Raw genomic sequence first — 10,799 nt, forward strand, 5'->3', positions numbered from 1 at the left:
AATTGAGTCCTTAGTACCAAAGTATAAATTTAATACGACCGTTTTATTTGTATAAAAATTAATATCCTTTGTTAAAAGAGTTATCTTTATTCATATATGTTTACATTAAACAGTGATTAAGGTTTACTAGGAGTATTATATTTTGCTTTTGTATAAAAGTTTAATATTTTTAAATAAAGAAAGTATTCTAATCTATCTTACAAGAATTTTTTAATTTGTTGCTTTTAGTTATCTGCACCTTTATAAATTACAAGATTTTGTTCCATATTTGTATTGTTACATTGTTTATTTACATTCTTATCTGAAATTTTCCAGCTTTGGTAATATATTTGACACCTTTAAAGGGTTTATATTTTTCTCCGTACATATCTAATCTGTTAACTTTCAAGCCAGAAACTGCTAATTGATTGATCGTAAAATGAACCTAAAACATAATAAAGTGATTTTTTATTTTATAATAACATATACGTCATAATACTTTACTTAATGTATACATACATTAATTGCAGGATTAGACTCCAATATACTAGCAGAATTTTGGATAGTGATCTAGAAAAATAAATATATATGCTTAATTTCTAAATGTTTGTTTAAATGTTGTAGATTTTGTCGTTATAATTATTATACCGAGCCTCTTAAATTTGGTAATTTAGAAACATCTATCCTCCCAATATCCCATAACAGTATTTTACTAACAGGATCAAAGGAATATTTTCCTTGATTTGGAGTAAGGGTACAGTTCAATACTATTTTTGGCATAGGAATTTCTAATGTGACATTTTCTACCTGAAACATATGTGGTAATGTAATGGTTTGCTAGTTTTTAGATTTTTGAATACATAAGATTTTAGAAAAATACATACGGTTCTACCAATAGTTTGTTTAGGTCCCACAGTAATATCTAATCTGCCACCTCCTGGTTCTTTAAGACTAATGTTATGTCTTACATATATTGGTATTGCTACAATACTTTGTGATCCTATGTGATATGAAAGAAGACGAAAATTACCATCTGGTGGAATAAAAGACAATATTCGTTCTGACTGTAAAAAAAATATACATTTGATTCACTATGTAAATAATAAACTTAACTGAATTATGATTTACCCTTACCTCCCATCGTTTAAATCTAACACAAGGGTGAAAACTGACGTCATCAAATAATCTGGGATTCATGAACGAAAGTGTTAAATCTGGCATACCACTTAATTTTATACAACAGTCAATCTATAATTTGAATAATATTTTACAAACATTATTTTTATCAATATATAGAATTAAACTTAAGAACATTGTACGAGTAACACACATAGCCTTGAATTTCTGCAAATACAGTTGCTCCAGTTCTATCAATAATGGCATCTACTTCTTCTACAACATCAAAGTATGCTTCATTATTTGTATATTTAACACCTGTACGTCTCCAAGGAACATTGGACAATTGTCCACTTGGTAATGTTGAACTAACACTGTCATTTGAAAATATAATTAATATTAATGAAACGTGTATTACATATCACCTTTTGTTATCAATAAATAATTAAAATACTTGCTTAGACTTTCCTGTAACAGTATTAGCAATAGTTCTTAATATATTTGGTGGTTTAATAAGTTCTTTCAAGATATTAGATTCTGTAGCTAATGGAAAACCATTGTCCAACATTTCATCCAACAATTCGTATACAACAACATAATTTTCTTTTATAATAGTCTCTGTACATTCGCTAAAATAATCTTCAAATGTATCTACTACTCTATGTAAGAATTCTATTACAAATAGTGGTGGAACTGTAATAGAAAAATGTTAGTTAGAAAAGATCTATCAACCTGCAACAACTTGTCATTTAATGTTTAAAAAAGTACCCTCTGTCATGCATACTGCGACAAAGAACATATTACAGCGATATATGCTAATAAGATAATGATGGGGTGTTGCTATTACAGGCGGTGTATCTTCAGGAGATAAAACTCTTCGTTGCTGATCAAAAAAGTAGTCGCACAGTGATCGTGCAACAGCACTTTTCCAATGTTTCTCCATGAATACATCTCTAAATATAAAATTAAATTTTCTAACAAAATTTGTTGTAAATAAAAACATTTCTATTTAACATTAAACATATGTTATAACAAATACACATGTATATTTCTAACCAAATCACGTCAAATGTCACAACCGTTTTAATTTCTATGCCTTGATGCTTACCCTGAAGAATTGATAATAAATAGACTGTGAATCATTTTTTAAAACAAATTATTTGACACAGCACTATCTTGAATTATCCGTTAATTTAATTTTATTTCGATATTCTACATTCGCTTGACACATACCCATGCGTATGTCAAATATATATACTACTGCTGATCACTACTGATTACAATAAACCTCCACGTATAATCTAATACATATATACATATGTAATGATATTTTCACTGGGTTCAACGTAAATAAATGTGGTTTAATGCATATTCTTTCCTATAAAATATGGGTAACGAATAACAGTACGACGATAGATACTACATTGTTGAAGCGGATGAATTAATTGTCGATCAGAAAAATTTCGTGACGTGTCATTAATTATCTTTCACCGTTACTTTGTATTTTTGATACCATTAACATGATGATGGATGAAATTTCAAGCTGGGAAGGAATAGAAAATGACGGTAATCTATTTCGAATTATTTTTTAAATTATTTGTTAATGTTTTGAATTTATATTTTGTAGAATTTTTCAAACAATTTTTTGGTGTTGAATGTAAGAAGGCTGATATCAGTCAAGTATTATCAGTAGCGCAACAAATAAACAAGCTAGGACAAGGTAAATGAATGAATTGATGTATGTAATGCGTAATGCTAGTATGTTCTATTATGTATTATGTTTATTCTAGCTATTGAAATATTAAATACCGAACTGCAAAAACAAGTATTGGCAAATCACAAAGATTTATTATCGCAAGCAACATGGGTTGAAAAATTGGAAGGTGTTCTTTCAATAATGCAATCTCATGTTCAGGTACATACAACATTTTTATGTATTAATAACAATAGTATATTGACTTTTTACAGCTACAAAATGAATTTTTACATTTTAGAGTCTTCTATCAGCTACGGAACGTTTACGTGGAAAAATTGTTGATCCGTTCAACAGAATAGAGACACAAACTATTGTTTTAGCACGACTTCATGAAACTTCTGATCTGTTACGTAGAGTAGCCAGAATGCAACATTTATCAAAGCGTTTATCTTCTCAAATGACAAATAATGTACAGGGCCCAGATATCATAAAAGCTGCTAATAGTCTACACGAACTTGGTATGTTAAATTGTTATTTAATGTACGTCATATTATGTAAATTTACAAAATATAATGTAAACAATCTTAACTTGCAGAACAATTAATGATGGATACAGATTTGAATGGTTTAGATGTTATTGCGGATGATCAACAAGCTGTGAAAGCTCACAGAACAACGGTACAAAGAATAGCAACTCATACCTTGTCTCAAGGTTTACAAATGATGGACAGAACAAAAGTACATAAGTAACCATTACTTTTTCAAATAAAACATTTTTCAAAATTTAATACTAAATACAATGAACAGGTTAGTACTGCGGTACAAGTATTTGAAAATTTAAGCATCGTGAAGGGAGCTGTAAATAATGTTATGGATTCTGCTTTATCCGAAATTGAAAAAGTTGCTACAGAATCATTAGATGTGTCTTTATCAACAAATCAAGAATTTGGAAGAAAGGGAGCACCTGGACGGGCGGCAATTCCTTCTCCAGGATCTTCTGGAAATTTGCGAACACGAATTTGGGAAAATCTTGAAAGACTCTTTCAAGATACTCTTTATACGCAATGTTTACAAGTAATAGAAAAATGCTTATTTAAAATTTTATATTTTGAAATATTTATTATATTTGTTATTTCAGATCGAATTACTACAAAGAATACTATTAGAACATCACACAAAAGGATTGGATGAACTGTCACAAAAATTTTGGGACAAAGTGAATGATCTACTTTCTAAAGTATTAATTGAACGTGCTCAAGGTACATATTAACTTTAATCATTTTATTTAAATTCATTTCATTATAAATACTTATTCTTAAATTAGCGAAAATAAAATTATAGTTCAAAAAGTTATTATTTTGTATTTTAGGATCGTCGTTTGTAAAGCAAGCATTAGAGGGCGAATATCCAAAATTTTTAAGAATATTTCTGGATTTAAGTAAGCGATTAAAAGAAAGGTCACAAAGCATTGGCATTTACAACATCAAGTAAGTATGAAGACATTTATATTTAATTATTTTATTTTTACAAAATAGAACATTTATTGTTCTCTTTAGTCATAGTGTATTGTCGCCATTTGAAAATGCATACTTATCACGTTCTGTATCGCGCTTGTTGGATCCTGTACACACTATGTTCTCCGGGGAAGGATTACCCACGCAAGATGAAATCGATAGCCTCATTCGTACAGTGACAAAGTAAATTGAAGAATGCATATTATGTTTTATTTAATTTTCACATATTAAAAAAAATATAATTTATTATTTTTTGTTTAGCGAATTAAGTGTATCGTTGGTTGATGATGGCCTTTCGATAGTGGTTGCCCGTAATGTAGGCAAGGCTATAAGGCTCTTTTGCTTAAAATGTGAACAAGGATTACATGTAGGCGCAGAAGCTAGTCAAGTAATTGATTCGCCTACCACTATACAACAGACAAACGTGTCGCTTGCAAACCTACTTTATTATCTTTCTAGTCAAATAAGTCGTGTAATAGCAAATCTATCTACTGGTTTGCCAACTGAAGGAAGTACAGTAATTTCTATAGCTCTTAAGGAAACAGATACATTGACAAAAAATATATTATCACCATTATTGGCTTCTATTAATAATGCCATTGAAAGTATTATCTTAACCATGCACGATGACCCAGAATTCCGAGAGTAAGTGAATATAACTTAATTCAATTTTTAATTTAGATTAATATGTTTATTTTTCTCATACAGCACGAGCAGCCCTTTAGGGAAAGAAATTAACTGCTCACTCTACATGCGTGAATTACAAGGATTTATTTTACGTTCTGTGAACACATTCCTTGCACCATATAAGAACCAGGCCGTTGTCGCTGATTGGTAAAAAAAACTACAATTATAATGTTGTTTACTGTAATTATAATATAGTACTGATCTATTGATTATTATTTAAGCTGCAAGACCGTTGCTTCACGGTGCATCGAACTATTTGTAAGACACGCTTGCTTACTAAGACCTTTAACCGATTTTGGAAGAGTGAAACTTATTGTCGACTTTAGTCAGGTATGTCGTTACAATAAAATATATAGAAAGAAGATTTAATATTAAATTCGTTTCTATTTAGATAGAAGTAGCTGTTGCTCCATTATCTAGAAGTGGACAATTGGGCTCATTGGAACAACAACAGTACAGAACATTACGAACATTAAAAGCATTGCTACCACTTAGTCCTGAAGAAATTGTCCAGAAAGTTTTGGAAGGAGCAGGCGAAAGTGGTGTACCTCCGTCCCTCGTACTTTTACATTTATTTTCTACAGCACCTCCCGAACTAGTATCGCCGCATCAGGTAAGGAAATATGAATTTATATTTTAATTAAAGCATTGATTTAGTTTATAAGAATAAATAAATGAAATTATACAAATTGTTTAACATGGAGTAGGTAGTCTAATAACCTAAATTAGGGCTGCCGAACTAATGGCTCGTGGACCACACGCTGCTTTTTTCCCCCCCTACAACTATTTTTTTAATCGTCATAAATACATAAATCACGTTTTAATTTGAAATAAAAAAATACACCATTAAAGGAGTACTACTTTTCGTTATTTTAGAGCGCAAGTTGGTCCACAGCACGATTATCTCAATGGATGGATAAACATCCAAATGAAAGGGATAGATTAGCTTTCTGTAGTGGACCGTTGGAACGTTATCAGTTAACTGTTAGACAACATAATCTACCATCGTTTCACCCATTATTTCCACTAATGAAAAAGTTGACTAATCTGAATGAACATTAAAATTTGCAAAGTTTGTATTACATATAACACTACGTATTTTATTAAGCATTTTACACGTTTCTAAAAAATAATATTATTAGATTCTGTATAGATAATTTATTAATATACCGTAACAAGAAAATAAATTTAGAGAAAGACATTATTATGGAAATAATAGTAAATGAAATGATATTCTCCTGTATATGTCCTGTACATGTCCTGTCCTGTACATGTATATTCCCATAATTGCTATAACACTCAAGGGTATTAGCCAATTTGAGGTATATTCTTTTGGGCCTATATATGTTGCTGGGGTACCAATATTATTTTCCTTCTCAATCTACATTAGTGAAAATGACATTTTTTAAATACAGTACATAATATGGACTCAGTACACAGTATGTGATTGCATATTTACCTTTTTAGAAAGTGTTCTTAATTGTATAAGTTCTTTTTTAAGAAGACCAAGAGTTGTTCGGACTTTCTTAAGTTCTTGTGTATAATTAGATATTTGTTCTGTAGTTAAACATATATTCTCATTGTATGCTTTTGTTAAATTGTTATTAATATACTGAAAACTGGAGCCTATAACAGCAAGCTGCTTAGCTACTGTACCTAAAGAAACTACACCATTATATAACCTGAAAATACAAAATTAAATTTTTATTAATCAATTTAACAAAATTGTAATATCATGTAATAAACGTACGTATACGGTAACGACTTGTCAATAGCACCAATACTATGTATGCTCCACTTTTTTCTATGAAATTTATGGAGGTACTCTAGAAACTGTATCCTATGTGCACCAATTTCTATTCCCAAATGGCACAAATCATTTTCAGTTAAGTTTAGGAAATTCTTAAGACTCGTCTCTTGGAAAATATGAGCATAATTTCCTAAGGCCATCCCATTTAAAATTGCAAACACATCACAATCTATGGTCTGATCACATTTACTGATTAATGATGGAAACATATCCTTCCAATCATATATTTTCGATATTTCGGTAGTATTTATTATTTCTTCTTCGTTAAAGTCTAACAATAACAGAACCTACAATAATTACATAAACATTATTTTATTATTTATACTAATACTTTAACTTACCTTATTATGTCCTTTCAGGGAAGCTATATCTTTAGCAGTTAAATTTCGGTAATCAGTTAATGTAACATCAGCTGCATTTTCTAATAATATTTTAACTGTATCTGGTTTATTAGCTACAGCTGCATACATTAGAGCCTACAAATAATCAAATATATACATTCTCATGAATCATTATTACATTAAAATGGTTTACAAAACTTACTGTTTGTTTTCTATTATCACATAAATTAACATTTTTTGTGCATTTTATTAATTCTTCTATAAATTCTGGTTCCTGTGATGCACAAGCATACATTAGAGGTGTTTGCCTGTACAAAACATTATAATTTTTGAATTACAGAAGAGATGCAAATAGAAAATCTAAATATACATTATATATTGTTACCTTTGTTTACTACTAGTGTTTGCATTAGCATTTGCTTTTATGAGTAATGTTAAACATTGCACACGTTTTTCTGTTGCGCCTTCAGTACAATTGCATAAAGCCATTAATGGTGTATATCCATCTGAAATATATTATTTATTTAATATTGTAAAATATCATCAACAAAGCATTAGATAATGAAAATATAATACCTTTATGCTTATTAACATCAGCTCCATTTGTTACAAGATATTCAATTACATCTACTTGAGCATATGATGCAGCATATAAAAGTAGGGTCCATCCAGTATTCAAAAATTCATTTACATCATGTGCTACATATAATTATAAAAAAACTATTAACAAAACATTTTCCAATTTTTAAACTACAAATTACTGATATTGTAATTCATGAATGTAAGGTAATTACATTGAAGATATTTGTGAATAATTTGTAGGTGGCCCATTGTACATGCATTTATCACATGATATTCTAAACTGTATTCCTCGTCATCATCTATATCTTTAAATGGATCAAATGCATCTACATTCTGTGATAAAGAACATTTCTGTGAACAATAAGTAGTTACTTTAATATCACATGTACAAACATTACTGTATGTTATAATTATCTTTCCTTAATTATGTTAAATTAAAAAAAAATTGAATTAAGCATACTTCTCCTATTAATTTTATTTTTAAAATACTTATATTAAGATTTATTATTATTTTTATTAATATTATAATCGATTAATAAGAAATCGGCGTGTAACTATAGGTTATGTATAAATATCTATGCACCTTTATCGACAAGAAGTCTCCGTCTTCGAATTCATTGCCAGGTATTTCAGTATCTCTTGCATACATAGTTTTAACTTTAATAATGTATTAATAAATTGAATAAATATATTTTCTTTCTAAAAGATGAAATGTAAACATATTTTATATTTAAACTGGCTGGAAACTTATTATTCACATTTCTACGCATGCGTTTTACCAAGCATCTGGTACAATGTGGCGCGTGTGACAAGTGATGACAACTGTGAACTGACAAGACACGTTTTGTTTCTGTTGTTCGTAAACATTAACGATTCTTAAAAACATGTAACCAGCATTGAATTTACAGTAAGTTATATTGTAACAATACAACATATAAAATTACATTGTTTAATAAATTCTTTAGAAATACATTTCCGCAAAAAATATAGAAATATTTTGTACACAAAACGATATCCTATGACAATAGTGATTCAACTTGTATGTAATATGTACATTTCTTTCTCATATGTTGATACACACAAAATATAACAAATTGCAGTTATTGATTATGTTATATATATGATCAGACATAAATCAGTTGAGTTTATTACAATATATAATGATTAAATACTTTGAAAAATATTTGAATAGTATTGTGGAACTTCTTGTATGCAAACAAATTTAAATAAGCTAACGTATTTAAAAAATAGTATAAATTAAGTAATTTTATGCTTAAATAACAACAAATATTACAGCAACGTTTTCAATAAATAGACAATTTTTAATAATTGTATAAAAGTAAATTTAAGAATTGAATGGAATATTATAAAGGTAACATAGATATGTAATTTATAATTACTACAAGTCATGTGTTTGTGTATATACAAATGCATACTCGAGGGGAGTATATGTACTATTTTTTTATGATCTCTGTTACGCTTAACCTAAAAGAGACAGTCGCCAGACACCTGTCTGAGGGTTCGCTTGTATTCTTAATTTTTCTTACACTATATACCATCATAATTACAATTTCGTGAATATTTGACAATTTTATTAACAGTAAGTAACGTATATAATTTCTACAGTGTATCGATATCATTTTCGTAATTAAAATAATACATACACTTATTGAAATATGTGATTATTATATAATCTTATATTTTGTTAATGATACGGTCATTAATTTCACCTTTCGCAAGTATTAAAAATAGTACAACAAAATATATAGTGACAGAAATGGTAGCAAATATACAAATGTACAGGGCTGTACGCATTGTTCGGCGATCTCGTGTTATCCGGGAAAAAGGGCGAATATTTGCGGGAATATTTAAATCGAGTAACTCGCATTAAAACACACGAGATTCATAAAAATGTTTTATCTCGCTGAAACAACTTGTCTTTGTAATGTATTTGCATTTTAATAGATGCATTCCGTACTCGTCGCATTCGACTTTGATCATACGATTACCAATGACAATACCGACGTCGTGGCTCGAAAGCTGTTGCCCCAGGAAAAATTAACAGACAGCGTGAAGGAATTATGTCGTTCTAGCGGTTGGATTGCGTACATGGCGAAGATATTCGAATTGCTACACAGCAATTGCATCGACATAAAACAAATCGAACGTGCCATTGTCAATATACCTCCTGTACCGGGTATCGAGAAACTTCTGAGAGAATTACACTCGAATGGCTGTGAAATTATTATCATTAGTGATTCAAATACGTTATTCATTAGTGATTGGTTAAAAAGTAAAAAATTAGATCACATTATCACTCAAGTGTTTACAAATCCCGCGAAACTCGATGATAACGGTGTAATACGGCTAGATATGTACCACGTTCAGGATTTTTGTAAATTAAGTACTGTTAATTTGTGCAAAGGGCAAATCTTGGAATCCTACATAAAAAAACGGCGCGATGAGGGAGTACATTTCGATCGAATAGTATACGTCGGAGACGGGAAAAACGATTTATGTCCAATTTTACGTCTCTCTGAACGAGATTTAGCATTTCCGCGTAAAGATTATATGCTCATGAAGATCTTAAACGGTACTGAAAATCATGAAATTCCAAAAGTAAAAGCTCGCATATTTCCTTGGAGCGATGGCGTACAAATCTTAAAAAAGTTACAGGAAGAAATTGGTTTATCTCAGTCTTCTTTGTAATTTTGAAAAATAATGTTCTCTATTTACTTTTATTTAATGTGCTTTATAATTACTAGTGATAAATAATTATAAGTAGCGTACTATTACAATTAATTATTTATAAGTTACATGTCCATTATGAAAATATATTAGTGATCAATGATGTAATTGAAAAGTATAAATGTATCTATGTATATAATTTTCTCTTCTATACTTTCTTTAACCTATAGACAATTTCAAGCGTAATAATAGATATGAAACGATATTTAGCAACAATTAAATATAATTCGATTATGTTCAAATGCAACAACCCTAAGTTAGTACATAACTTTGTATAAATATATTTTAAGCGAAATACCATACAGCCCCAATTAAATTTTTCATTA

The 10,799-nt window shown here is 29.4% G+C and overlaps 4 protein-coding genes across 7 annotated transcripts; 2 read left to right on the top strand and 2 right to left on the bottom strand.

Annotated features, from left to right (window-relative positions):
- Positions 1–156: 156 nt before the first annotated feature.
- LOC122399451 (AP-3 complex subunit mu-1) lies at positions 157–2,345 on the bottom strand. Its single transcript, XM_043400144.1, has 9 exons — positions 2,204–2,345; positions 1,864–2,048; positions 1,554–1,788; positions 1,310–1,469; positions 1,114–1,227; positions 864–1,043; positions 628–786; positions 499–549; positions 157–424 (listed from the first exon to the last, which is right to left on the bottom strand). Exons 1-9 carry the CDS (start codon positions 2,236–2,238, stop codon positions 290–292), a joined length of 1,254 nt encoding a protein of 417 aa, XP_043256079.1. The 5' UTR covers positions 2,239–2,345; the 3' UTR covers positions 157–289.
- Positions 2,346–2,546: 201 nt separating this feature from the next.
- Positions 2,547–6,152, top strand: LOC122399450 (conserved oligomeric Golgi complex subunit 5). Of its 3 annotated transcripts, XM_043400142.1 has the most exons (14): positions 2,547–2,661; positions 2,723–2,815; positions 2,886–3,010; positions 3,090–3,309; positions 3,387–3,529; positions 3,599–3,865; positions 3,930–4,050; positions 4,161–4,278; positions 4,348–4,488; positions 4,567–4,950; positions 5,014–5,139; positions 5,214–5,322; positions 5,384–5,605; positions 5,869–6,151. In XM_043400142.1, the coding sequence occupies exons 1-14, from the start codon at positions 2,616–2,618 to the stop codon at positions 6,052–6,054; spliced, it is 2,301 nt and encodes a 766-aa protein (XP_043256077.1). In that variant the 5' UTR covers positions 2,547–2,615; the 3' UTR covers positions 6,055–6,151. The 3 variants fall into 3 exon arrangements, with proteins under 3 accessions (XP_043256077.1, XP_043256076.1, XP_043256078.1); XM_043400141.1 differs by having other exon boundaries at positions 2,606–2,815; positions 5,869–6,152; XM_043400143.1 differs by lacking the exon at positions 5,869–6,151 and having other exon boundaries at positions 2,606–2,815; positions 5,388–5,522.
- A 44-nt stretch (positions 6,153–6,196) lies between these two features.
- Positions 6,197–8,374, bottom strand: LOC122399484 (ankyrin repeat, SAM and basic leucine zipper domain-containing protein 1-like). Its single transcript, XM_043400186.1, has 9 exons — positions 8,309–8,374; positions 7,938–8,076; positions 7,720–7,842; positions 7,529–7,649; positions 7,346–7,451; positions 7,144–7,278; positions 6,743–7,089; positions 6,452–6,674; positions 6,197–6,373 (listed from the first exon to the last, which is right to left on the bottom strand). Exons 1-9 carry the CDS (start codon positions 8,372–8,374, stop codon positions 6,197–6,199), a joined length of 1,437 nt encoding a protein of 478 aa, XP_043256121.1.
- Positions 8,375–8,530: 156 nt separating this feature from the next.
- Positions 8,531–10,486, top strand: LOC122399414 (pyridoxal phosphate phosphatase PHOSPHO2-like). 2 transcript variants are annotated; one of them, XM_043400086.1, is made up of 2 exons: positions 8,531–8,632; positions 9,691–10,486. In XM_043400086.1, exon 2 carries the CDS (start codon positions 9,691–9,693, stop codon positions 10,432–10,434), a length of 744 nt encoding a protein of 247 aa, XP_043256021.1. In that variant the 5' UTR covers positions 8,531–8,632; the 3' UTR covers positions 10,435–10,486. The 2 variants fall into 2 exon arrangements, with proteins under 2 accessions (XP_043256021.1, XP_043256022.1); XM_043400087.1 differs by lacking the exon at positions 8,531–8,632 and adding an exon at positions 9,229–9,325.
- The last annotated feature ends 313 nt before the right edge of the window (positions 10,487–10,799 follow it).

This window comes from Colletes gigas, unplaced genomic scaffold (assembly GCF_013123115.1).
Source record: "Colletes gigas isolate AHSC1104 unplaced genomic scaffold, ASM1312311v1 Colletes_gigas_Sc00013, whole genome shotgun sequence".
In the NCBI taxonomy this organism is placed as follows: domain Eukaryota; kingdom Metazoa; phylum Arthropoda; class Insecta; order Hymenoptera; family Colletidae; genus Colletes; species Colletes gigas.

Bases quoted from the DNA above. Each gene is read 5' to 3' on its own strand.
- LOC122399484 (XM_043400186.1), bottom strand. From the start codon at position 8,374: ATGTATGCAAGAGATACTGAAATACCTGGCAATGAATTCGAAGACGGA. The intron at 7,090-7,143 runs GTAAGTTAAAGT...TAATTATTGTAG, and splicing joins CCCTGAAAGGACATAATAAG to GTTCTGTTATTGTTAGACTT. The intron at 6,374-6,451 runs GTAAATATGCAA...TCACTAATGTAG, and splicing joins TAAGAACACTTTCTAAAAAG to ATTGAGAAGGAAAATAATAT.
- LOC122399414 (XM_043400086.1), top strand. From the start codon at position 9,691: ATGCATTCCGTACTCGTCGCATTCGACTTTGATCATACGATTACCAAT.
- LOC122399450 (XM_043400141.1), top strand. From the start codon at position 2,656: ATGACGGTAATCTATTTCGAATTATTTTTTAAATTATTTGTTAATGTT. The intron at 3,011-3,089 runs GTACATACAACA...TTTACATTTTAG, and splicing joins TAATGCAATCTCATGTTCAG to AGTCTTCTATCAGCTACGGA. The intron at 3,310-3,386 runs GTATGTTAAATT...CTTAACTTGCAG, and splicing joins TAATAGTCTACACGAACTTG to AACAATTAATGATGGATACA.
- LOC122399451 (XM_043400144.1), bottom strand. From the start codon at position 2,238: ATGATTCACAGTCTATTTATTATCAATTCTTCAGG. The intron at 1,228-1,309 runs GTGTGTTACTCG...TTCAAATTATAG, and splicing joins TTGCAGAAATTCAAGGCTAT to ATTGACTGTTGTATAAAATT. The intron at 425-498 runs GTATGTATACAT...ATTATGTTTTAG, and splicing joins AGTCTAATCCTGCAATTAAT to GTTCATTTTACGATCAATCA.